This window comes from Podarcis bocagei (assembly GCF_964188305.1).
Source record: "Podarcis bocagei genome assembly, chromosome: 2".
In the NCBI taxonomy this organism is placed as follows: domain Eukaryota; kingdom Metazoa; phylum Chordata; class Lepidosauria; order Squamata; family Lacertidae; genus Podarcis; species Podarcis bocagei.
In genome coordinates this window covers 119354989-119381520 of record NC_138126.1, presented here as the reverse complement: position 1 = coordinate 119381520, position 26532 = coordinate 119354989, and the positions used below count along the sequence as shown (strand labels likewise).

The following is a 26532-nucleotide window of genomic DNA, read 5'->3' as shown; positions in this document are numbered from 1 at the left end:
TAGAAGCAACAGCCTTCAGCAGATGCTGTTTGCTTTAAAGCAATAAGGCTTTCAGCTAGGAATCTTTGTTATTGCCAATTATGGTACAGAAAACACCCATAGGACTCAAACATGTCCTGTTCCAGAAACTGAGCATCTATAGAGTAAGTTTTCAGGTGCTTCTGAAAGAGCTGAATTTGAAATCTGCATTTTATGTAGCTTCCCAAAAGTGACCAAAATTGTCCTACACATACCAACTTTTGTCATCCACCACTGTTTGTCAAACAACATAATGCAGAGAAGCCATTGGTGCTTGGGCTGCATAGCATAGATTATAAATGAATGCACCATAGTTGTAGAATTGAAAATCCTTTCAAATATCTTATTTCGATTGGCAAATCCCTCCAAAGCTTTCAGTTCTAAAAGCTTCTAATGACAAAATAAAAATAGAATGTGCATACAAATATAGGACAACAGCACCCGGCTTGGGGTTTTGTTTTGGTTTTTCCCTTTCCCATAAGAACAGGATATGTCACAAACTGAATCCATCAATCCATTTGGTTGAATGCACAGCCACTGTTAGATTTCAATACAAAGAGAAACGCAGATGCGTTAGCCCCAAACACCCTTTGAGCTCTGACAAAGTTGCTTTACCTTCTGTAGAAGAATTCCTTCCTGAACAGCAATAAGACAAAGATGACTTTCGATTGCTCTTTTCAAAGAGTATATCACAGTGGCCCATCTTCTTCCTGCTCTTCCTCATTCAGACTAAGTTGTCGTTCTTCTCTGCAGCCATGATCTGTAGCCACAGGAACATACAAAAGGAGAGACAACACCAGACGTGAAATTATATTACAGATTACAAGCATTGCGGCAAGACATGTAGTTGCTCTATACTACTATTAACAACGACAAGAACATATATTAAGCTATTTATACCCAACAAACAATATTTCATCAACTATATCATAAACCATGTGGACATAATTTTGCACTAGTAATTTACTTCATGCACAAAATTATAAGACAGCAAGGCATGTTATTAAAATGCAGTTCATTTCCATGCCCTTGGGCAGGGCAAACGATTCATTATGTACTAGTACTGTATTATGTTTTCGGCATTTAAACACCAATTTCCCAAGAGCAAAAAGGTTGATATGAAGCAATATTGCCCAATAAGGTTGATCAGCTGGTACGATTTTCATGCAATAAAGTTCCTTTCTATACAGTGGTACCTCGGGTTACATACGCTTCAGGTTACAGACTCCGCTAACCCAGAAATAGTGCTTCAGGTTAAGAACTTCAGCTTCAGGATGAGAACAGAAATCGTGCTCCGGCAGCGCGGCGGCAGCAGGAGGCCCCATTAGCTAAAGTGGTGCTTCAGGTTAAGAACAGTTTCAGGTGAAGAACAGACCTCCGGAATGAATTAAGTACTTAACCCGAGGTACCACTGTAATAGATTTGAAATCCTAAATCAGGGGACATTTAAAAACACATTTTAAGTAGCCATTAACCACTGTCCACCCCAAAAATAAAGTGTAACCTTATATGAAACACTACTACGCTAACCTTTGAGACAGGTTTTCCTGGGCCATAACCAAACATAAGGTTGGCAGCTGGATTAGACCTTAAAACTGGATGCAGGTCCATAGGCATTGGTGCAAGCGGATCACTTATTCCTTTGCCTTTGCAACCTGCCATGCTCTCTGCCCCTGGGAAGGAGCAATTTATTTATTGCATTTATATTCCACCTTTCCTCCAAGCAGTTCAAGTTGACATACATACTTCTCATCCTTCCCAATTTATTCTCACAACAACCCTGTGAGGTAGGTTAGGCTGGGAAAAAGTGACTGGTCCAAGGTCACCAAGTGATCTTCATGGTTGCATGGGGATTTTGAACCCTGAACTGCAGCTATTCAAAAGTGGCTATGCTGCATTACTGCACCATACAAATAACTTATTTTGAGCATGGAAGGGTACAAGATAAAACTCTAGACTGAGGGTGGTTAACTGCAGATTCAAACATTCTGAAGATTCGTCCATTCCGATGACAAGTGGGCCAAAACAAATAAATAATTCTAAAAAACCAAAGCTGTAAAGCACCACTGCTATGATCCTAATGGCTTCTTAAGGATTCCGAGTCACCTTGTACCAGCAAAACAAAGTGTAACAAGGCAACAGAAGAGGTTTTAAAAGACAGAGGAATCTGTGCTAGACAGCTGCTCCTCACTTGCCTTACACATAAGATGATGAACTAGCAGTGAAAACAGAGGTTTGTGCCACAAAAGCCACAGCCAGGAATTACGTCAGTCAGTCAGTCAGTCATCTTGAAGACCATTTCAAATAAAACTTTATTCTCTCAGCAAACAGTTTTGGAAACAAGGATCAAACATTACACATCAGGCCATACAACAAATAGATCTAGGAAAAATGCTCTAATATTACACATTAGGTCATCTCTTAACTGCACATCAATTTTCTTATTTGCACATCAATTCTCACTAAAGTTACTAAATGAGTGGTGTGAAAAAGTATCTCTAGGACTTTAGTAAAGGACTTTTGACAGAAAATAAGAACATAATCACAGCTTTAATATTACATAGGCTTTGCTAAATAACTTTTACCTAAAGTTGATAGCTAATGCTTCATGAAAATAACTTTTTAGATTAGCACAAGAGTTTTATGTCTGTTCTGAAGTTTAATTCAAAGCAAGGATATTCTAACACAAGCTGAAGTATTTACATTCCAACCTTAAATACGGCACATTAATTCAAGAGTAATACAGAAATCATATTCTGTACTTTTAAGTCATGATGTAGTCACCTACTGCTGTCATACGTACCATGATAGTGAAAAAGTGTTGCAGTAAATGGGAATGGTAACTTTTTACACATCAACAGCAGAATTCTGTTCAGTAGATTTAAGAATACAATCCTAAGTGAGGATGAGTGTGTAGATCACCTGCCCCATCCAAACATCTACCAGCTAGGGAAAAACAACAATATTTTCAACCCCCACAGAATTAGTTACTTCAACTCCGTGCTAATGCAGATGGAATGTTCCTGGGGTCCATCCAAGGAAAAATGGGGCCTTGTATCTAGCAAAGAGCCTTCATCCTGCTCCTGGAATTCCCTGCTTCAGAGTTCAAAACTGACTACTAGCACCAAGAATACACCAATGGTGGATGTATGCCCACAAAGCTTTCTGCGGGAGTAGAGCAGGTCTCTGAGTTGACATTGCCCCTCACTGGTGAACCAGATTATGGGGCGGGGGGGAGGTGGTTGCTCTGTAAGACCATAGTAAATGTGTCAAGGACAGCAACCCAGCTGCCAATTTTGCTTAACCACTTTCCATTCACGCTTAAGTTAAACCCGGGCATTAACCCTGCTCCAAAAATGCTTAAGATGTGGTGTTTTGTGGGTGGGGCGAAGAGATATAGTAATATCTTATGTATTCATTCAGAAGAGTTAAATACCCCCCTGCACTTGTCATTGTTTTACTTATGGGTTACTGTTATGTTGTGCTTTCCAGTGAACATTTGTGCAACAAATAAGGGAGATCTCACAAGTTTTAGATAATATGCTACAAATCAGACCATTTTCTTACATGCTTAATGATGACATTATCTGTATCCTCCAAGCCTCATTATTCCAACTATTAAAGGTAAAGGTACCCCTGCCCGTACGGGCCAGTCGTGACCGACTCTGGGGTTGCGTGCTCATCTCGCTTAAGAGGCCGGGAGTCAGCGCTGTCCGGAGACACTTCCGGGTCATGTGGCCAGCGTGACGAAGCTGCTCTGGTGAGCCAGCACCAGCGCAGCACACGGAAACGCCGTTTACCTTCCCGCTATAAAGCGGTACCTATTTCTCTACTTGCACTTTGACGTGCTTTCGAACTGCTAGGTGGGCAGGAGCTGGGACCGAACGACGGAAGCTCACCCCGCCGCGGGGATTCGAACCGCCGACCATACGATCGGCAAGTCCTAGGCACTGAGGTTTTACCCACAGCGCCACCCGCGTCCCTATTCCAATTATTAAAGTGCAACAATTTCACAAATCAAAGGCACATCTACAGGGCAGAGGACTTATGAAGATGTTGCAGTTGCACTTCCACATACAATAGCTCAAGCGAGAGAATAGACCTTGAAATGTCCTGGTTATTCCCCTGCTTGCTTACAGCACAACAGAATTTAGGCAGCAAAAGTTTGCTTTACAGCCTATAAAACGATTAGCTCTCTGTTGTAATCTATGCTCAAACTAGAGAGAAAACACTTCCTTGAAGCATTAGGTATTCTGCCCTTGGCTCTTCTCCCAGCCTCAAGCAATGGCTTGCCATAAGATCCTTCAGCACAGTATCTTGCACGGCTCTAATATGCACTCCCCACGCCACTAGTTCCTTCTAACATAGGACTAGGAAATCTAGGGCCCTCCAGATATTGCTGGACTACAACTTCCTTCAACCCTGTTGTCATGCTTTCTGGGGTTGAAAGCATTTGAAAGCAAATGAGGGACTCATTCTTTTTTGTGTGCAGTATATGCTGGGCATTTTTGATTCCCTGCATTGAACAGGTAAAACTAGGTCACCTAACAGCTGAACCACACAGGTGGGTATTCTAATTTGAGGACACTGCTCTAGCATCAAGGTCTGTAATCCAGAGGTGGGGAACTGGCTCTTCGGAAGCTGTTGGGACTGTAACTGAACTATGCCTGGGTCTGATGAAAGTTGGGAGTGAAGCAACATCTTTCCTTATCCTTTAACTAAGGGCTCATCCACACTTCCACTTGTCCTGTGCCTAGAAAGCACAGGTCTTACAATTTCCCACTTATATTGTGTTTTTAGGGACGAGTCCAAGTTGTTTTGCATTTGCTGTATAGGTTTTGCTGGGAAAACATGCTCTTTACCACTGGACCAAACAGCAATCTGTTGAAAACAGTAACCTGTGGGGGGTTTTTTTTGGGGGGGGGGAGAGAATGGGGGGCAAATGGAGGTGTGGACAAGCCCTAACAGAACCAATCAGAAATCTGCAACATGCTAAGGGACGTCCCAGACTTCTTTTCTGTTGTGTTTGCATGTGTATTTTGCAACGTCATTGATGAACTAATGGTGTATTTGTAACAATTTATACTGGACCACCATACATCATTCTGTTTTATCTACTGTTCTATGATACTCCTCCCTCCTCCTGAAAAAAAGGCCTCACGGCTTCTTTCAACTACAGTTGTACCTCTGGTCATGAACTTAATTTGTTCCGGAGGTCCGTTCCTAACCTGAGGTACCACTTTAGCTAATGGGGCCTCCTGCTGCCACTACCGTGCGATTTTTGTTCTCATCCTGAGGTAAAGTTCTTAACCTGAGGTACGGAGTCTGTAACCCAAGGTGTTTGTAACCTGAGGTACCACTGTACCAGGTCCTGAATTTCTTTCACCAGAACATGAATTCTTCCCAACAGATCCTTTCCTCAGAAACGGTGCCAGTCGCTTTTCTAGATCATCCCACTATGTGGAGGATTCTCTACCAACTGTTTTTTAAAACTTAAACATGTGGACGCGCATGCATTTGCGTATCTACTGTAAACTGATCTGGGCAGGGACATGTCTTTCTTGTGGCCATTCTGTGTTGTTGTTTTTTAAAGACTATGTACGTCATGCACATTACATTGGTGCTTTATATTTCTGTATTAATAGACCCTCCCTTTCTCCAAAGTGCTTAGGGCAGAGGGCACGGGGCTTCTTTCTTCTTCTTACTTGCCTCACCCAACCCATCTTTTAAAGCTCCCATCAACTCCCACGAAGTGATCTGAAGCCAACTCTGTCCCAAGTAAAACATTTGCCGCTGAACACCGTGGCTGCAGAGGCGTCCCCTCGCCCTATTACCCCGATGACCACATACTGATGACTTGCTTTTTTTATTAAAACGAAAACCAAAACGCACCAAAATTGCGTATCGACTACACAACCAAGTTCTCAAGGCAGTTTGCAAGACTACATACAGTGGTACCTCAGGTTACATATGCTTCAGGTTACATACGCTTCAGGTTACATACGCTTCAGAACAGAAATTGTGCAGCAGCAGCGCAGCAGCAGCAGCAGTGGGAGACCCCATTAGCTAAAGTGGTGCTTCAGGTTAAGAACAGTTTCAGGTTAAGAACGGACCTCCGGAACGAATTAAGTTCATAACCAGAGGTGCCACTGTAGTTGAAAGAAGCCATGTGAGGCCTTTTTTCAGGAGGAGGGAGGAGGCATTTACATAAATATAGCTGCAGAAACAATACTTTCTACACAAATAAGTAGTAACTAGGCAGATCAACTTTTTTCATACACACATGAACTATTGACAAGTCCATTCTTGAAAGCAACCACCTTTCATTATTTAAGCACTACTTCCTCCAGTTTAACATCCAAGCCAAAGTCATTGCTTTTGTACAGCTTTTAGAGAGGGTTAGTGCTTGTAACTCTAAAAATAACCTATGAAACAAACTGGTGATTTTATGTGATATTTCATGAAAGCTTTAAGTCATCTTTTTGCACTTCGTTCCGGAACGAATTAAGTTCTTAACCCGAGGTACCACTGTATTACACACAGACAGACCAGAAGCCTCTGGGATAACTAAGTCGGTAGAGTTAGATCAACCTCAGGCCGTGAGTTCGAGCCCCGAGCTGGGCAAAAGGGGGTTGGTCTAGATGACCCTCGGGGGTTCCTTTCCAACTCCACGGTTCTGCGAAACGGCCACAGCTGGCCAGCTTCTCTCCTCCATCCCAGTTTTCCCCTTCGCAGCACAAGCCTGGGAAGGTAAGCCCCACCGAGTCCAAATTGGGGTGGGGGCAGTCCAACATTTGCGAAATGTGCAAAGGGGGGGGGGAGAAAGAGGAGCCTCAGTCGGGGTCTCCCAACAGCCCCCTCAGACGCGGGCTCCCCGCCTCGCGACGCCGCCCTCAGATAACCGGGAGCTCCGGCGGTCTCCCCTCCGCGCCCATTCCTCCCTTCATTTCCTCTCAGGCGCCCCCACTTACCTCAGAAACAAAAACACGCCCGCCCTCCAACGTCACCCCGCCGCATACGCGAGACCAGGCTCGCTCTCCGCCACCTGCACCCGCTTCAAGCACCCGCTAGGCCCCGCTCGGAACCCGCCGTAGCTCCGCAAGCCCGATTTTCCTTTCTATTTTCTTCTCTTTTTTTCCCCCCCAACCCGCCGCCGCCGGCGGAAACACGCCAGATTCAACCCGGATGCGCGACCCCGCCCACACAGCGGTGTAACCCGAGCCGCGACCGCTCTAGCCAATGGCGGGGCTTTGTGGTTTAGGTTGCCTCCGCCTTCTCCAGACCAGACAAAAAGAGCGGGTGGGCGTGGTCCTTTCCGCTATGGGCGTGCCTGGGGGCGGGGCCTAGATGGCGCTGATGCTTAGAATGCCGCGTTTCTGTTTGATCCCGCTGACTCGAGAGACGTCGGAGGCTGCACATCCTGGGGGGGACGCGGGTGGCGCTGTGGTCTAAACCACTGATCCTCTTGGAATTGCTCGTTCAGAAAGCCGGCGGCTCGAATCCTCCACGATCGGGGTGAACGCTACATTTGACCTTACAAGAGCAGTCTCTGAGATCAGAATAACTAAACATCATCCACATTTCTTGTTTTGGGGAAGAAACTGGTTTTTCCAGCTCTTGCATAATCTCCATTGTAACTTTTAAAGTTTCTAAACAACTTCACCCTTCCCCATCTGTAGGAACAAAATTACAGTGTGTGATTTGGTCTCAGTCCTGTATTGTACAACCCTTTTAAAATTGACCTAATGAAAAGAAAGGGCTGTCTTCAGATGGCTCCGGGGTCAAATAACTCCATGCCCTCCAGCTTTTCTCCAGTGAAAATAGTGACATCTTACCATATGTTCCAACATTTCTCTGAAGAAAATAGTGACATCCTAATAAAAACCTGTGGGTTAAACCACAGAGCCTAGGATTTGCCAATCAGAAGGTTGGCAGTTTAAATCCCTGCGATGGGGTGAGCTCCTGTTGCTCGGTCCTTGCTCCTGCCAACCTAGCAGTTCGAAAGCACATAGAATCATAGAGTTGGAATAGACCACAAGGGCCATCGAGTCCAACCCCCTGCCAAGCAGGAAACACCATCAGAGCACTCCTGACATATGGTTGTCAAGCCTCTGCTTAAAGACCTCCAAAGTAGGAGACTCCACCACACTCCTTGGCAGCAAATTCCACTGTCGAACAGCTCTTACTGTCAGGAAGTTCTTCCTAATGTTTAGGTGGAATCTTCTTTCTTGTAGTTTGGATCCATTGCTCCGTGTCCGCTTCTCTGGATCTAGATGCTATACTATTGATGCAGCCCAGAATTGCATTGGCTTTTTTAGCTGCCGCGTCACACTGTTAGCTCATGTCAAGTTTGTGGTCAACCAAGACTCCTAGATCCTTTTCACATGTACTGCTCTCAAGCCAGGTGTCACCCATCTTGTGTTTGTGCCTCTCATTCTTTTTGCCCAAGTGCAATACTTTACATTTCTCCCTGTTAAAGTTCATCTTGTTTCTTTTGGCCCAGTTCTCTAATCTGTCAAGGTCGTTTTGAAGTGTGATCCTGTCCTCTGGGGTGTTAGCAACCCCTCCCAGTTTGGTGTCATCTGCAAATTTGATCAGGATGCCCTTGAGTCCATCATCCAAGTCGTTGATAAAGATGTTGAATAAGACCGGGCCCAAGACAGAACCCTGTGGCACCCCACTAGTCACTCTTCTCCAGGATGAAGGGGAACCATTGATGAGCACCCTTTGGGTTCGGTCAGTCAGCCAGTTACAAATCCACTGAGTGGTAGCATAGTCAAGACCGCATTTTACCAGCTTCTTTACAAGAATATCATGGGGCACCTTGTTGAATGCCTTGCTGAAATCAAGGTAGGCTACATCCACTGTGTTCCCTTCATCTACCAGGCTTGTAATTCTGTCAAAAAACGTCAAAGGTACTGCTCTGGCGGGAAGGTAAACAGCGTTTCCAAGTGCTGCTCTGGTTCGCCAGAAGCGGCTTAGTCCTGCTGGCCACATGACCTGGAAGCTGTACTCCGGCTCCCTTGGCCAATAAAGTGAGATGAGCGCTGCAATCCCAGAGTCGGCCACAACTGGACCTAATGGTCAGGGGTCCCTTTACCTTTACCTAAGGAAAAGCAGGACATTCTGGGATCAAATAAGAAACCAGGACAGCATCTGTTAATCCGAGAGTGTCCCTGGAAAATAGGGACATTTGAAGAGTTTGTGATGGTTTCTAAACCAGATGCAGTACCTCTATCAAGAATGAAGAACGAATTCACAGTGATAGAAACCAACTATCTTTTGAAAACGTTGTGGCATGCGCTGATCGGGCTGTACACCTGCTCTTTTGTCATGTATACACATTTTGTCATATCATGAATGCTGTGTGAATCAACTCACAAGTGTGACAACACAAAACAACCACAGTGCAAAAAGTGTATCATTTCAGACATGCCAATAAAGATCAAGGCCAAAAGTGTATCATATTAGCATCACTTCTGCTTTATTTTTCATTAAATACTATGAGTGGTCATGATATTTATGTAGAATCCAGTGCTTACATCATAGCTGTCAACGTTTCCCTTTTTTAAAGGGAATAGGATAGGATTCCTCGCAAGAAAGGGGGAAAGTTGACAGCTATGGCTTACATGAGTATCTTTCTGCCTTGGAAATATATATCTATTTACTGCATTCATTCATTCATGATTCGTTCAACTAACTTGAAAAGTCAAGCCTTCGGAGCATCAAGTGCAAAATAGCTGGAAATTCTTCTCGAAGAATTTCACAGCACCCTCTGCAATCGATTTTTTAAACGCATCAGTTGGTGACACTGTCACTTTAATACTTTATTTGCCTCCAATTGGTTGAAAGATTGGAACATTCCTGCATGTCGAAGGAAAGCCTCGCCACGCGATTGGCTGCGCTGAACGCAGCAGGATACTTCCTGGAATGTCTGCAACCCAACGTTCCTCCAGGTCTGTTTCACTGGAAAAGTGGTGGTCGTGATCTTCTTTTATTCGAAATGTAATTAATAGACTCGGAATGGTTGGTAAGGAGAATGTGGGAGTTTAATAAGCTCTCCTGTACTTTGCGTACGGCAGGGGAAAATATCGGTGCATGTTGCAGGGCTGGTTGAATCCATGTTTCGTGGGGGAGGCGGGAGGCGGTTGGGGAACTGCTCACTAGTATATTTACTAACTTACAATCATATAATCATGGAATTGTAGAGTTGAAAGGGACCTTGAGGGTCGTGGAGTTTTTAACTTATTTTCCTCCCGTTTGAATATTAATCACGGTGCAGAAATTTAAGTATCAGCTGATCGATCTTTGCGTAACCCAGAAGGGAAACCGGCAGCAAAAATAAATAGCCAGGAGATCAGTTTTGCATGTGTTGATCAGATCGGTGGTTGAAGATCTGCGAAAAAGCAAGGTGTCTTTTCCTTCCAGGCGTGTGTGAACTGTAACACAAGCAAGGATGCTCTACCCGTTTTCTTGAAACCAGTCTTCTACACATGCCAAAGAAGTCTTTCGTGTACGGTGCTCAAAACAGGTAATAAAGATCAGTGTGGACCCTTTAAACTGATACCAGGGCAGGTTGATAATTTGCATAAAAATAGAGTACATTCACATCCATAGCAATAACAGCAGCTATAGTGCTTTAAGTGTTGCTGGAATTTGCGCATGAGCAGAGACAGAAATGGAAGAGAATTGTTGACCTTTTACTTGTTCATTGAATGGCACTCTTCAGATCATGTTATTAGCTGTAAATCTTGGAGTGTGTAAAAGAGGATGATCTTCTGCTTGTGTTCAAAGATTGTAATCAGTTGAAGCTCTTCTAAAGTTAAAGGTTAAAAATATTGTGGCGTCAGGATGGGGTTCTTTTACAAACTCAAAACAACATCTCCAGAAAGTTTTGTGGGTTTTTTTGCATTTCTGTCTGTTGAGATTTTTAAAAAATGTGACCAGGGCAATTAATCTGACATTAATCTAGTTCAAAAATCAAAATGCCATGAACACAAAATTCCAAAATCAGAGACTGGATCTAAGCAAAATAGCCTATTTTTCTCACATTTGATGGATATTTTCATAACTGCCTTTCTGTTTATAAATTGGTCTTGCCTACTTTCTATAGGGACGCGGGTGGCGCTGTGGGTTAAACCACAGAGCCTAGGACTTGCCGATCAGAAAGACGGCGGTTTGAATCCCCGCGACAGGGTGAGCTCCCGTTGTTCGGTCCCTGCTCCTGCCAACCTAGTAGTTTGAAAGCACCTCAAAGTGCAAGTAGATAAATAGGTACCGCTCCGGCGGGAAGGCAAACGGCGTTTATGTGCGCTGCTCTGGTTCGCCAGAAGCAGCTTAGTCATGCTAGCCACATGGCCCGGAAGCTGTACGCCGGCTCCCTTGGCCAATAAAGCGACATGAGAGCCGCAACCCCAGAGTCGGTCACTCTTTATCTTTACCTTTACTTTCTATATCATGTGGATAATCTGTACCTTCCCCCACCCCCAAATGTTGCTGGTCTACAGCTCCCAGCATTTTCTGATGACTGGCCATGATGGCTGGGGCGGAAACAACATCTGAAAGTCCACAGGTTGGCCACCTGTTCTTTCATATCAACTGACATATACCAGATTTCTTAAAAAATCATTCTTGGCATTCTGTTCAAAATTGTTGATTTGCAGAATTTTTCACACAGAATGACGGGGGGAAAGAATAATACAAAACATCTTGAAATTGATAAAATTTGGACAGTCTAATTCTGGAAGCTAGGAATAGCAGCTGCGCTTGTGTCTACATGGTGGAACTTCTGAAATTTGAAACATGCCTTCCTTTGTCCTTAGAGGAAGTCACAAAATAACAGTGCCTCTGCTCAAGGTTAAAATAACAAGGTTTTATTATTATCTACTGCAGTCAGCACCTTTTTCGTTTGTTCTGTTTGCTGGATATTAAGACATAATAATAATAATAATAATAATAATAATAATAATAATAATAATAATAATAATAATTGTTTACTCAGATACTGGAAATCAAAAGCCATTCAAAATGACGACAGAAACATTGGTGAAGGATATTAAACCAGGCTTGAAAAACCTCAATCTTATATTCATTGTTCTAGAAACAGGTGAGTGCTCTGCAGATGACAATGGCTAACATGCTTTAAAAACCTATTGCACTACAGCTGAGAGGTCCATCTGCTTCCTTGTTTCACAGAATCATATTAAAAGACATAGAACCATCACATTATTTTACTTTATTAATTATGGGCTGCACATGGACTTCCTTCTATCAATAGCCAATGAAAGGTGACATTGCATGATCAATATTAGTATTTCTGAATAGGATTCTTTGAAATGTAGAAGCAGACTGGATTGCTGTCAGGCTGAGTGCAGCTTATGGAAGAATCTAAGGATCTTTTACTCTTGCCTTAAAAAACCCCCACAACTTTGTGCTTTTAGCAGAGTGTTTTTATCTGGATTCAGAAAAGTGTTGTGCTATATTGAGTGTTGTGGGTTCCTTGGACTGTCATCTCGTACTGATGCACCCTGTTGCAAGTCAGAATATTGTCACCTCATTTATATAGCATGCATTGCAATTCCATATCACTTGCATTGTCAATAATACTCCTAGGTTCCTTTCTTGTTAATGCCATACAAGTTGAGGGTGCCTTTTCCTCTCCCCTTTCCAGGAATGTTTCATTTTCTTCTTCTTCTGGTGATAAAGAGCTGCGCTCTGCAAATGTTTCCGTGGGGTGGGATTGGCACGGAGCTGCTTCCCAGCCTGTACTTCTGGCCTGAAAGCAGAAACACCCTTTTAGCTGCCTTGAATTTTGGTAACCGTGAATTTTGCTAACCATTCCTACCGGAATGTCCCAGAAACTCCAGCGGGTAGAGAATGCTGCAGCGAGGCTCCTCACGGGTGCCTGCCATGGGAGCATATTCACCCAGTGCTTTTCCAGCTGCACTGGCTCCCGGTGGAGTACAGGGTCAGATATAAGGTGCTGGTTTTGACCTTTAAAGCCCTTCACGGCCTAGGACCCTCGTACCTACGGGACCGCCTCTCCTGGTATGCCCCACGGAGGACCTTAAGGTCCATAAATAGCGACACCCTAGAGGTCCCGGGCCCTAAGGAAGTTAGAATAGCCTCAACCAGAGCCAGGGCCTTTTCAACACTGGCCCCGGCCTGGTGGAACGCTCTGTCTCATGAGACTAGGGCCTGCAGAATCTGATTTCTTTCCGCAGGGCCTGTAAGACAGAGTTGTTCCGCCTGGCCTTTGGCTTGGAGTCAATTTTATTCCCTCCCCCTCTTTCTTTTTTCCTTTCTCCTACTGTAATGAGGCTGCATTTTAATCTTTTAATGTTGTATTTTAATCTTGTTTTTAAGTTGTATGCATTCAACTTGTTTTTATTATTGGTTGTTGGCCGCCCTGAGCCCGGCCTTGGCTGGGGAGGGCGGTGTATAAATAAAATTTATTATTATTATTATTATTGCCACCAGGCCGGGTTACCAAGACCAAGGATGGCCATGAAGTGCGGACATGTAAAGTAGCCGACAAAACTGGCAGCATAAACATCTCTGTGTGGGACGATGTTGGCAACCTCATCCAACCAGGAGACATCATCCGACTCACCAAAGGGTATGGACCACCTTTCCAATAGGACTGCAATAGGAGAAAGTGGGGGAAATTGGATGTTCCTTTCTCCAAGTGGAGCTTTAGCCCCAGCCCCAGAAGTAACAGGTAGTTGGGCCCATTTTAGGCTTTTTCAGGTATACGCCTAAGATCACATAGTATAATAATAAGAATAAGAATAATATATAATCCAGGTGGGGGCAGCTCACCTGCTTAATCTTTCTGTCCACATTCTTAGCCCTTATCTTAGCTCTTATCTTCCTTGCACAATACACATCCCACAATATAATAATAATAATAATAATAATAATAATAATAATAATAATAATAATTTATTTATACCCTGCCCATCTGGTTGGGTTTCCCCAGCCACTCTGTGCAGCTCCCAACAGAACATTAAAAACTTCCCTAAACAGGGCTGCCTTCAGATGTCTTCTAAAAGTCAGATAGTTATTTATTTCCTTGACATCTGATGGGAGGGCGTTCCACAGGGTGGGCACCACTACTGAGAAGGCCCTCTGCCTGGTTCCCTGTAACCTCACTTCTCACAGTGAGGGAACCGCCAGAAGGCCCTCAGAGCTGGACCTCAGTGTCCGGGCAGAACGATGGGGGTGGAGACGCTCCTTCGGGTATACTGGGCCAAGTCCATTTAGGGCTTTAAACGTCAGCACCAACACTTTGAGTTGTGCTTGGAAACATACTGGCAGCCAATGTAGGTCTTTCAGTACTGGTGTTAGATGGGCTCGGCGGCCACTCCCAGTCACCAGTCTAGCTGCCACATTCTGGATTAATTGTAGTTTCTGGGTCACCTTCAAAGGTAGCCCCACATAGAGTGCACTGCAATAGTCCAAGCAGGAGATAACCAGAGCACGCACCACTCTGGCAAGACAGTCTGCGGGCAGGTAGGGTCTCAGCCAGCATACCAGATGGAGCTGGTAGACAGCTGCCCTGGACACAGAACTGACCTGTACTTCTGTGGACAGTTGTGAGTCCAAAATGACTCCCAGGCTGTGCACCTGGTCCTTCAGCGGCAAGTTACCCCATTCAGTAGCGTAGGAAGTCACCTTGAACCAAGTCAGGCCCTTGGTCCATCTGTCTGAGTCCTGTCTGTGCTGCCTGGTAGTGGCTTTCCAGGGTTTCATGTGTTTAAACTAATTCAGAATGAATTTCAGCGCTGGCTCCAGGATCTTGGATGGGGAGAGCACAGTTTAATCTGGGAGGATGTGCAGAGAATTATCCTCTTGCCCTGCCTGTGATCTTCTTGGGTGTTCTGTGCGAAATGGGAATAGCAGTACTGCTGGTGTGTCCCAACTTTGCCAGCCCCAATTAGTTAAACTGAGTGTTTCTTTTTTATTATTATTATTTGTTTGATACCCAGCAGCTGAAGGGCAATATTCTGAACTATCCAGAGGAAGTAAAAAGTGCTTAACAGTGCAACCCTATACCTGTCTACTCAGAAGTAAGTTCCACTGAGTTCAGTGGCGCTTACTCCCAGGTAAGTGGGTATAGGATTGCAGCTTAAGACTTCTTAGCTGTAATGAGACTTAAAAATGTGCAGATTATGCCCAATAGTATCCAGAAATGCACAGAAACTCAATTGACTTAACTGAGAAGACAGGTGGACTATTTTATACTGAAATGTGGGGTAACAAATTTTATAAATAGAACAATATGCATCATACAACTGGAGAACAACTTTATGCGTCTGTGCTTCAAGGTACCCCCAAATCGGGTATTTTGTTTTGAGCTGGTGCATTTTCCACCTATTAGAGGAATGTTGTGCTGTTCCTAACCATGAGTCTCTCTCCCCTAGGTATGCATCTGTTTTCAAAGGCTGCCTGACCTTGTACACTGGACGTGGAGGAGACTTGCAGAAAGTTGGAGAGTAAGGCCTGTAATTGGCTTATGCCAATGTTGCTTTTTTGGAACTGGAGGTTTGGTACATGGTTGATTTTTTTTAAGTTCAGACACACAGCCAGATTCCCACCAAAGGATAGTATTTGCTCCAGGGGCTATCACCACCATAAGTCAAGGAGGCAGCTTCCAAGTTAGAAAAGACTGGTGACTACTTTGCATGCTGACCGCACCGTAATAAACGGTTCAGGCTACAGTTAGCAAATCTATTGAACATTGAGAGGCATTGCTTGCATAAGAAACTCTCCCCCCTGCCCTCCATAAAGGTAAAGGGACCCCTGACCATTAGGTCCAGTCGTGGTTGACTGTGGGGTTGCGGCACTCATCTCGCTTTATTGGCCGAGGGAGCCAGCGTACAGCTTCCGGGTCATGTGGCCAGCATGACTAAGCCGCTTCTGGCGAACCAGAGCAGCGCACGGAAAAGCTGTTTACCTTCCCACCAGAGCGGTACCTATTGATCTACTTGCACTTTGACATGCTTTTGAACTGCTAGGCTGGCAGGAGCAGGGACCAAGCAACGGGAGCTCACCCCGTCGCGGGGATTCCAACCGCTGACCTTCTGATCGGCAAGTCCTAGGCTCTCTGGTTTAACCCACAGTGCCACCCGCGTCCCGTCAGCCCTCCATAACTGTACTACAAATGCTCATTATTTTTTAATTAACTCTGTAGGATAAATACCCCTCTGTGCATTTCAAAAGGCATCCACTAATTTGTAATCTAAGGCAAACGCCTTCCTACCTCCCTTACAAATGATTCCCATTTCCCCCCCTAGGATGTTTCTATGAAAAGACCCACCATTCCTGAGCTTTTATGCACGAGTAATTATATGAGTAATATTGGCTGGGGTTGATGGTGGCTTGTAGTTGGGGTCTTCAGGTTGTTCCCACGTGCTGCTGCCTTTAACGGAAACTCTCTTGAGTGAACTTGCACAGCTGCTGTTACCCATTTCTGAAATTGTTTTTCTTCTTCTTTTCAATAGTATGGACATTAGATTACCCATAGCCTGGGGGGGGGGGGGATGCATGCTGTCAGGTTTTGATTTTGACAGCTTGAGATTTTATTTTACCTCGGAAACTGCAGCTAATCCAGAATGCGGCAGCTAGACTGGTGACTGGGGGCGGCCGCCGAGACCACATAACACCGGTCTTGAAAGACCTACATTGGCTCCCAGTACGTTTCCGAGCACAATTCAAAGTGTTGGTGCTGACCTTTAAAGCCCTAAACGGCCTCGGTCCAGTATACCTGAAGGAGCGTCTCCACCCCCATCGTTCTGCCCGGACGCTGAGGTCCAGCGCCGAGGGCCTTCTGGTGGTTCCCTCACTGCGAGAAGCAAAGGTACAGGGAACCAGGCAGAGGGCCTTTTCGGTAGTAGCGCCCGCCCTGTGGAACGCCCTCCCATCAGATGTCAAAACGATAAACAACTACCTGACATCTTAAGGCAGCCCTGTTCAGGGAAGTTTTTAATGTATGATATTTTAGTGTTTTTTGGTTTCTATGGAAGCCGCCCAGAGTGGCTGGGGAAACCCAGCCAGATGGCGGGGTACAAATAATAAATTATTATTATTATTATTATTATTATTATTATTATTATTATTACCTTCCCTCCTGCAGCCCTGGCTTCCCCGCTCCTATAAAAGTACAGTGCTGCCTCGCAAGACGAAATTAATTCGTTCCGCAAGTCTCTTCGTCTTGCGAGTTTTTCGTCTTGCGATGCACGGTTTCCCATAAGGAAACCGCCTTCCTAGGGAAACCTCTTCTGAAGGCTGGGGGGGGGGCAAGGGCTTTTATTCCCACCCCCAGCATTTTAAAAAACCCCGGGACAGCGGAGGACTTCTCCGCTGTCCAGGCGATCTTAAAATGCTGGCGGGCGGCATTTTAAAATCGCCCCGGGACAGCGGAGGACTTCTCCGCTGTCCGGGGCGATTTAAAAGCCCCTGGGAAGGCAGGCAGGGGGGACAAAGACTTTTGCCCCCCCGCCGGCCTTCAGAAGAGGTCCTGGACCTCTTCTGAAGGCGGGCGGGGGGCGAAAGTCTTTGCTCCCCCCCGCCTGCCTTCAAAAGCCCTCCGGGACAGGCAGGCAGGGGGGAGCAAAGGTCCAGGACCTCTTCTGAAGGCGGGCGGGGGGCGAAAGTCTTTGCTCCCCCCCACCTGCCTTCAAAAGCCCTCCGGGACAGTGGAGAAACGCGCTGTGTTTCTCCGCTCTCCCGGGAAGGCAGGCGGGGGGAACAAAGACTTTCGCCCCCCACCCGCCTTCAGAAGGCGTTCCCTCCCCGCCGCCCGGCTTCGGAACATCGTTCCGAAGCCCGGCGGCGGCGGGAGGAGGCGTTCCCGCCTCACCGCCCGGCTTCGGAGGAGGTCCGAGGACAGTGGGGAAGACGCGCTGCGCTTCCCCGCTGTCCCGGATATTTCCCTATGGGCTGTCGTCTTGCGAAGCAAGCCCATAGGGAAATTCGTCTTGCGAAGCGCCTCCAAAACGGAAAACCCTTTCGTCTAGCGGGTTTTCCGTCTTGCGAGGCGTTCGTCTTGCGAGGTACCACTGTATATACTTCAAAGGATATTGTCAAAGTTTGCGTTTGTTGATGTCTGGCATTAATCTAGGTCCAGGCCTAAATTATTACTGCTAATTGGCATGTGGTTACCGTCCCTCACTGCCCATGTAGAGCTGCATACATGTAGGGAGAGGGAGAATAATAATATTATAATAATTATACTCAGCCCATCTGGCTGGGTTCCCCCAGCCACTTTGGATGGACATTTGTCAGTGGACTGACAGCTGTGTTTTATCTGCTGCCCCTCCTGTTCCAGGTTTTGTATGGTTTACTCAGAAGTGCCAAATTTCAGTGAGCCAAACCCAGAATATGTTGCCCAGCAGTCGCAAAACAAAAATGTGAGTATCAGGATTCTTAACTAACGCTGGGGGGGTGAAATGAATTTTGAAGGAAGAGCTTCCTGACCCAATCAGAAGGGGTGTTTATGCCTCCCTTTACAGCAGGGAAATGCATCACTCCAAATTCTCGTGACCACCCTACACTCAGTGCAGCTCTCCTCTATACCCCAATGCTTATTTTTATATTGTATTTTGCTACAGGCAGCTGTTGCATTTCCTTGCCCTGAGAAAATGGAAGCTACGGTGGGTGTTAAGGATTATACACCTTAATCTTTCAGGAAGTAAGCCCGTAAGGTCTCAGGTCCAGAGCCTGGGAGGATTCCTGTATATTAAGAGCAGAGCGGAAAGCGCAAATTTTACCCATCACAGTGAGGGAGTGAAGCTGCAAAGAGGAGGGATTTTCCATTTGGTGTAACTCTTTAATGGTACAGGGAGGTCTTCTCAGTTACGGATTTGGCAATTCTTCTGGATTGCCTTACTGGATCTGACTCGAGAGTGAGTAATGCTGACTGGGATGGAATTGACTTCCTTAGCATGTAGATGTGCTCCCTCCCTCTCTCTAGGGTGCTAGATAACATCTTCCAAGATCCACTTTGCCTAGATGAGTGTGGACACATTACAGGTCTCTTGGGGAAACAGTAACCCCTCTAGCCCTGCTCCCTCGTCTGATAACCTCTTGTTTTCTGCACAATTGACTTATAAAACATTTTTCTCTTCCTTCTCAGGCTGTGTACACATCATATGTTTAAAGCACATGCACCAACCCTCAAGAATATTGTAGTTTAAGGGTGCTGTGACCACAGTTACCAGGATTCCTTGGGGGAAGTCATGTACTTTAAATATACAGTGGTACCTCAGGTTACATTCGCTTCAGGTTGCAGACTCCGCTAACCCAGAAATAGTACCTCGGGTTAAGAACTTTGCTTCAGGATGAGAACAGAAATCGTGCTCCAGCAGCACGACGGCAGCCGGAGGCCCCATTAGGTAAAGTGGTGCTTCAGGTTAAGAACAGTTTCAGGTTAAGTATGAACCTCCGGAACGAATTAAGAACTTAACCTGAGGTACCACTGTATGGTGTGTACACAGCTGTAGTTATACTTCTGTAAACCTTCCCCCGCCCCTCCTCTGCCCATGGCTGTTGTATCTGTGGAACTTCTGTATATGTCAAAAAAATTCTTTTGCTTTCTTCGACAGACACAGAATGACAACGCAGCGCCCACAGCCTCCCAAACCACAGCAGGGCCTTCCACGTCATCAGCAGGTAGGCAGCGAATGATCTTGCACTTCCTAGTACCGTTGAGCGAAACGGATACCTGCAGGTGAGAGAAGCACAAGTCGTGCATGTCAGGATTTTGTGCCTTGTGGTATTATTTAGCCTGGAAATGGCCAACATCTGACTCATGGCCTATCTAAGGGTCAAATTGGACATGGCAGTGGATTGTACCCAATGTGATATTACATGAATGTTCTGTCAGCGCAAAGATTTATGCTTCTGCAATGGAATGTTATCCCCTTCTCTTCCCGCCCCCAAATTGTGCCTCCTAAATCTGTCCTAGGGGTTCCACAAACCCTCTGGGGCAAATTTGATGAGGGTGCACAGCGCGCACAATGGAACTTGGCTGGGGTGGGAAGCCACACTGCATAGACGAAACCCTTGCACTGACAGGTTTCGGCAGTTGAATACTGCCCATTAAATAAATCTTTTTGTTTAATGTACAGTTTTGGTTTTTTAAAATTCAAATAGTATCAGTGGAGCGGGGGGCAGTTGCTAATAATAGCTGGAATTACAGCAAGCTGTGGAGGGGGGGATTTAACTCTTTCCTATTGCATCCCTAAGGAAAATCCTTTGAAGCTAGTACTCTTTTCTTTTTAAATTGGCAACTGGTAATTTTAAATTAAAACCCAAACTAGGTATGTTATTTGTTTATTGAATCAGATACTTATTTATTGGATCAGTCCTACAGCTTCTAAAAACAGCATCTGTCAGCAGAAACGTTCTGACCGTATATTCTATCACAGTGTTGCACAAAGGCTTCCCTTCTCTAAAATGAAATAAATACTTCGCTCTTTCTCTCCCTCCTGTAAAGCTAGCAGCGAGAGCTGATCTATATAGCGTTGTGTATTCCACACACTTGAATGCATCTGGCATTCAACTGAAAACGCCACATTTCCCATCTGCTAGCTACTGTATTTTTCGCTCTATAACATGCACTCGACCATAACACACACGTAGTTTTTAGAGGAGGAAAATCCGTAGGCATGCCACCCGTAGGCATTCCCTCCATAACACGCACAGACATTTCCCCTTACTTTTTAGGAGGAAAAAAGTGAGTGTTATGGTGCAAAAAATACGGTACTTTAGTTCCTAAAACAACAAGCAGAAGACTCTTTTTACTATATCCCAGCAGGAATACCAATGGATTTGTTGGCTCCATCTCTGTGGGTTCCAGTAAGGTTTTTCTGTTCTCCTCCTGGGAGCCAGCATGGTGTAGTAGTTAAGAGCGGTGGACTCGTAATCTGGGGAATCGGGTTCGTGTCTCCGCTCCTCCACATGCAGCTGCTGGGTGACCTTGGGCCAGTCACACTTCTTTGAAGTCTCTCAGCCCCACTCACCTCACAGAGTGTTTGTTGTGGGGGAGGAAGGGAAAGGAGATTGTGAGCCGCTTTGAGACTCCTTGGGGTAGTGATAAAGCGGGATATCAAATCCAAACTCTTCTTCTTCTTCTTTCCCCCCCTCCCCTCCCTTTCTTTTAGTCACTGACAACCAGAATGGCAACGGGTTGATCACCACTGGATCTGGCAGCTCCACCCACACAGCTAGTGCCCCCTCTCACCCCACCAGCGGCCGCATCACCCGGAGCCAGCCCAACCACCAGAGCGGAAGCTCGTCAGGGTCGTCCTCTAACCCAGTCAGCAATGGCAAAGAGACACGGCGAAGCAGCAAGAGATAACAAGCACAGGAATTGGGGTTGCTTTTCTGTCCCTTCCCTCCACTGCCTGCTGTGTTAACCTTTGCCTCCTGCTGATCAGCTTTGAGGCAGAGCGGCTGACACCGAAAAGAGACGGGTGGCCAGGCTATGGATGCAGAGACTCTGAATTGTACGAAACCAATTTGTATTTTAGCCACTGAAATCTCCTTTTTAACATGCGATGCCAAGTACCGGGTGAGGATCTTGAGTGCGTTTATGCTGATAATCCCAGGTCAAACTTGTTCTTTTCAGGATTCCTTGCAGGAAATTAACATGTCTGCCTGACCGCCTTTTAACCTGATTGCATTTCATTGCTCCCTTCTAACTTCCCAGATGACATGTTCCTGTGCTACAGGCGCATGCGTCCTTGATTTTAACCCCCTTCTAAAAAACAAAGTCTAGAACCCTTAAAAGAGGGGTTTGAAAGATGTGATCCTTCAAGGGCTGTTGGAGTCCAATTCCCATCAGTCCCAGCCAGTATGGCCAATGGTTGGGATGATGGGAGTTGTCCATCAACATCTGAAAGTCCACAGGCTCCCCATCTCTGGTTTAAAACTATTTATTGTGGACTTGTGACGAAATCTATGAAAGAACTCTAGACCGAGTGGCTTTGTTAATTATTATTGTGAGCTAAATGACAGGTTGTGTTTCAGTTTCCATAAGGCTCTTGAGTTTCATGAGATGTTTTGTAAGGAGGAGGTGTACCCAGACAAACAAAACAGAATTTATGCCACTTTTTCCGAGCCAAACTGAGTGACTATCCAGAACCGGCCAGTGAGATGGCACTGTTGCTGTATCCCCCAAACATATTCTTGATTGATATTGTAGCTCACAGCATCCTGTAGCTAGGTTTCTGTAGATATAATGATGGTGTTAGATTTAGATGTGTGGCTAAATTGAGAAGCTTTTAAACAACAACAACAAAAACCTAAAAAAAACAAAAACACATGCCCAAATCTAAATTATGAAAAATGAGGATTCGGTTATATTTTAATTTCTATTATTGTGCAGAAAACTTTAAATAGATTTGTGTTTTTATTCCAGCGTATCTCAGCATGGTTGGCATCAAAGGCTGGCAGTGTTGGGCATATTTTCTGAGGCCTGTCAGGCTCACAAGCCAGTGCTGCCAGCTTGGTTCTCATTTGGTAGAAGGCACAGCCAGGGTCAAAGATGTAAGGTGTGTTTGCCTCTAAACTGGTCCAGACCCTGTGTGAAGTAAGAAAGCTACTCAGACTACCCCCTTTAACCTCTTTTGGGGTTAATCATTGCTGTTCTCTATGTCCTTGTTCCTCTCTCCTAACATTTAAGGGGCCTATTAGGTTCAAGGGCTCCAGAAAGCTATTGATTGCCCTGGTTTCAGTTAGCTAAAAGGAATCTGCAGAATAGTCTGCTTTGTAAATGGAACGGTAAAAGTTTTGAAAGGAAGATAAGATGGCATTTAAACACTACAAAATCGTTTTGCCAAACTTAAAACACTTTCTCGAAAGCCAATAAAATGTTCAGAAGAAACATTTTCTCTCTCTTTTTTGAAGTGCTATTTTATCTAGCAGTTTGGGTCCTTGTCTCCTTTTCTCTCTTTCCTTCTGTTTTCCACTCTAGAGTAATTGCTTGAATTTCTCAACTGGTTGTTTTTTTTAAAGCTACGTCACTGTTGTCTAAAATCTGATGTGACAGTTTGAATGTACTATTCATGAATGTTTGGGGAATAAATATTTTAATCCTCTTTACAATGTGAATGTCTCTGATCGGAGAAAATGGGTCATTCCATGGAACAATAGATGTGAGTGCAAAACTGGAAGTAACTTTTTTCTTGTTTGCTTACAAACGTAGGACAAAATGACATAATTGTGTAGATAACAATACCTCAGTAAATCTAGCCAACTGAGCTTTGCCAGCTTTGTTGAGATTGTGATTACACAAAGTAAGGTAATATGAATTACCCTTTTCTAAACTCCCTGCCTACTACCCAGTTTGTGAATAAGACTGCAGTCCTAATCAGTTTCCTGGGAATAAGTACCATTGAACACAATGAAACCTATTTCTTTTATATCTGATCTCTGGTTATATTTGAAGCATGGTCACACTTGCAACATGGAAATCCTGGACTTTGTGACAGATGTAGACCTGAGAGACCATCTAAGAACTTACACTAAGTCAGACCATTGGTGTATCAATCTTTGTGTTGCCTAAGTACTCAAACTAACCAGCAGCAATCCAGGGTTTCCGATAGGGGGACATTCCCAGTCTTACCTTCTGCATGCAAAGCAAAAGATTCTCTACCAATGAGCTATGGCACTTTCCAGGGGCAGATTTTGGTGCCTGGAGCGAGGACAAAATTTGCCGCCATAAATATTTATTTGGCACCCTCCCGTTCTGCGCATGCTCTCAAGTGCACTATGCTAAGGTTGCAGTAACTCAGTTGTCTATCTGACCATGGCCTAACTTTGAGTGGGTACATTTATAAATATAGGTTTTAGTAAAACAACAGCTATTTTTATTATTATTATATGCCCTCTTTGCTTGCCTTGTGTGGAGGAACTGCCCGCACCACCCTAAATCTGATGCTGGCACTTCCCTATTCTTTCTCCTTTTAAAAAAAATAATAATTCCCCCCCTTTTATTTTATTTTATTTTATTTTAATATATATTTTTATAGAAAAATTGTAACAACCAAATTATCAATCAATATATCCATTTACATTTCCCTCCCTCAGCTCCTCTCTCTCCAGTTTCTTTGCACATATTATCCTCTGCATATTGTAAAATTGTACATGCCATTGCCTTGTTTATCATATTCAACAAATATTCTATTTTAAATTAATTCAAGCTACATGTTAATTGTGAGACACATTCAACATTGTACGTAACATACATTATTTCTACAAATTCCCCACATCTAACCCTATAACCACCTCCCCTTTTACCCAAATACCCATGTGACTTCTTTCACCCACATGCGTGATATCCAACTTGTTACTTAAACACCCCCCCCACTAATAATTGTGTTAATTTTTGTGTTAGAATGATCATTCATCTATTAAAAACATAGCTGCTTAACTTAATGGGTTCAATCTATACTTGTCCAGAGATTTCTAACACAATGATTTTGTACAATATATTCTTCAACACGTTTCCATTCCTTTCTTAATTTTTGTTTTGATTGCATTCTGATTGACGCTGTCATCTTGGCTAGTTCAATATATTCACAAAATTTAGTTTGCCACCCTAACATAATTTTTATTTGATTTTAAAAGTATATTCTTGTCCTTTGAGGTGAAGATCCTTTTATTGCCTCATTCCCATCCTCGGGAGTAAAAAAAGGACAGACGACCTTCGGAAACAAATGAGAAATCCAGGCCTTTGCATAGCTCTGACTGGACAAGAATAAAACCAGGAGTTAATCAGTTTGTCTTGTGGGTGGGAGAGTGATCTGTATGTTTATTAGTTCCTTTAAAATTCCTCTTTAAAATGCATATACTGTAAACTCTTATTGTTTATCTCCATGTTACCAATGGGTGTGTGGGTAGACCCTCCAAGTGTCCGTTTTCCAGGGACAGTCCCCCAGATTTATAAAGGCTGTCCCGTTTTCTGATTTGATCCTGAGATGTCCCGCTTATCCCTAGGACACCCCTATTTTCATCTGAGAAATGTTGGAGGGTATGGTGGGATGTCTCTATTTGCATCAGAGAAATGTTGGAGGGTATGGAGTTATATGACCCCTGAGCCAAGGAGATAAGTAACTATTGAAATTGAATATTGAAATACTTTATTGTCACTTGTACAACTTGTATACAGTGAGATTACACAAGCACCCCCCACTCAGCTCTCTTAGTCTTAATTCCCCTCCTTTACTGACGCACACCCACCAACCCGAAAGTCAGTTGCCCTGTTGTTATCTTTTCATTCCGCAGCCTAACAGCCCACGGATAGAAGCTGTTCTTTACCCTGTTGGTGCGACTAATCCTGCTTCTATATCTTCTGCCTGAGAGCAGGAGATCAAGAAAGTTCCGGCCAGGGTGAGAATCATCCCTGAAAAATTTCCTTACTCTCCTGAGGCAACGTTCTTCCGCTATTTCATCCAGTGGATTCACGGGACAGCCCATAATATCTTGTGCTGTATTCACCACCCTCTGTAGACACTTCCTATCAGATGATGTCAAACCAGCGTACCACACCGTGATGCAGTATGAAAGGACACTTTCTATTGTTGGCCGGTAGAAGATCATCAAATGTTGATTGACGTTGTTCTTCTGCAAGACTCTGAGATGGAGTCTCTGTTGGGCTTTCTTAACCACCTGGGTTGTATTTATTTTCCAAGTAAGGTCTTCACTGAGATAAACTCCTAGGAATTTAAAGGAAGAGACTCTCTTCACACAGCCCTCCCCGATGTACAGCGGGGCTAGTTCTCCTCTCTTCCTCCGAAAGTCCAACACCATCTCCTTTGTCTTGCAATATTAAGGTGCAAGTTGTTCCCTAGGCACCATGTAGATATTTTTTGGACGTCCCCTTTATACGCTGATTCGTCTCAACCTGTTATTAAACCCATTATGGTGGTGTCATCTGCAAACTTAATAATTGCAGTAGACGGGTCAGATGACACACAATTGTATGTATACAATGAATACTATACAATGAATATACTATACAACCATTGGACAGTTTTTTTAATGTTTAACGTTTAATTATGTTTTATATTTTTTGGAAGTCTTCCAGAGTGGCTGGGGCAAGCCATTCTGATGGGTGGGAAATAATAATAATAATAATAATAATAATAATAATAATAATAATAATAATAATGGAATAAGACATCTCTATTTTCTGGTCCATGGGGTCACGAAGAGTCGGACACGACTAAACGACTAAACAACAACAAATTTTCATCGGGAAAATGTTGGAAAGTACGGCTTTGTGAGGCTGAGCCTGCGCAATGAGTTCACCAGAATCTTGCTCTAGCCTGTTGAAGGCAGACACGTTGGACTTTTAAATTTACCCACGCTCAGTAGGCTCCCTGGGGGCGTGTGTTACTCTACCCTTTTTCGCAACTCTATGGGACGGGGCTTTAGAAGGCGTTCCTAGCTCCACGCTTCCCGGGGAGCGAAAGAGCCACGCCCACTCTGGCCCCTCGGACTGCT

At 44.5% G+C, this 26532-nt stretch overlaps 2 protein-coding genes and 1 long non-coding RNA gene across 6 annotated transcripts in view; 1 reads left to right on the top strand and 2 right to left on the bottom strand.

The window, feature by feature from the left end:
* Nucleotides 1-7155, bottom strand: part of RNF41 (ring finger protein 41) — a 34954-nt gene extending 27799 nt beyond the window's left edge. For both annotated transcript variants that reach the window (XM_081181519.1, XM_081181520.1), the window contains exons 1-2: nucleotides 6990-7155; nucleotides 634-778 (exon numbers count right to left, since the gene is read on the bottom strand). The gene's annotated coding sequence lies outside the window, so the exon portion shown is untranslated. The remainder of the gene's footprint in view (nucleotides 1-633; nucleotides 779-6989) is intronic.
* A 2715-nt stretch (nucleotides 7156-9870) lies between these two features.
* Nucleotides 9871-22909, top strand: NABP2 (nucleic acid binding protein 2). Of its 3 annotated transcripts, none has more exons than XM_081181575.1 (8): nucleotides 9871-9974; nucleotides 10447-10549; nucleotides 12020-12124; nucleotides 13498-13636; nucleotides 15444-15515; nucleotides 18350-18431; nucleotides 19626-19692; nucleotides 21186-22909. In XM_081181575.1, exons 3-8 carry the CDS (start codon nucleotides 12046-12048, stop codon nucleotides 21380-21382), a joined length of 636 nt encoding a protein of 211 aa, XP_081037701.1. In that variant the 5' UTR covers nucleotides 9871-9974; nucleotides 10447-10549; nucleotides 12020-12045; the 3' UTR covers nucleotides 21383-22909. The 3 variants fall into 3 exon arrangements, with proteins under 3 accessions (XP_081037701.1, XP_081037700.1, XP_081037702.1); XM_081181574.1 differs by having other exon boundaries at nucleotides 9911-10048; XM_081181576.1 differs by having other exon boundaries at nucleotides 9916-10023.
* Nucleotides 16002-18342, bottom strand: LOC308580255. The gene is made up of 3 exons (XR_014004755.1): nucleotides 18091-18342; nucleotides 17142-17188; nucleotides 16002-16610 (listed from the first exon to the last, which is right to left on the bottom strand). It is a non-coding gene; the product is annotated as an uncharacterized lncRNA (long non-coding RNA).
* Nucleotides 22910-26532: the final 3623 nt, after the last annotated feature.

Coding starts and splice junctions, on each gene's coding strand:
- NABP2 (XM_081181575.1), top strand. CDS start 12,046: ATGACGACAGAAACATTGGTGAAGGATATTAAACCAGGCTTGAAAAAC. Junction 12,125..13,497: donor ATTCATTGTTCTAGAAACAG/GTGAGTGCTCTG, acceptor TATTGCCACCAG/GCCGGGTTACCAAGACCAAG. Junction 15,516..18,349: donor GACTTGCAGAAAGTTGGAGA/GTAAGGCCTGTA, acceptor CTCCTGTTCCAG/GTTTTGTATGGTTTACTCAG.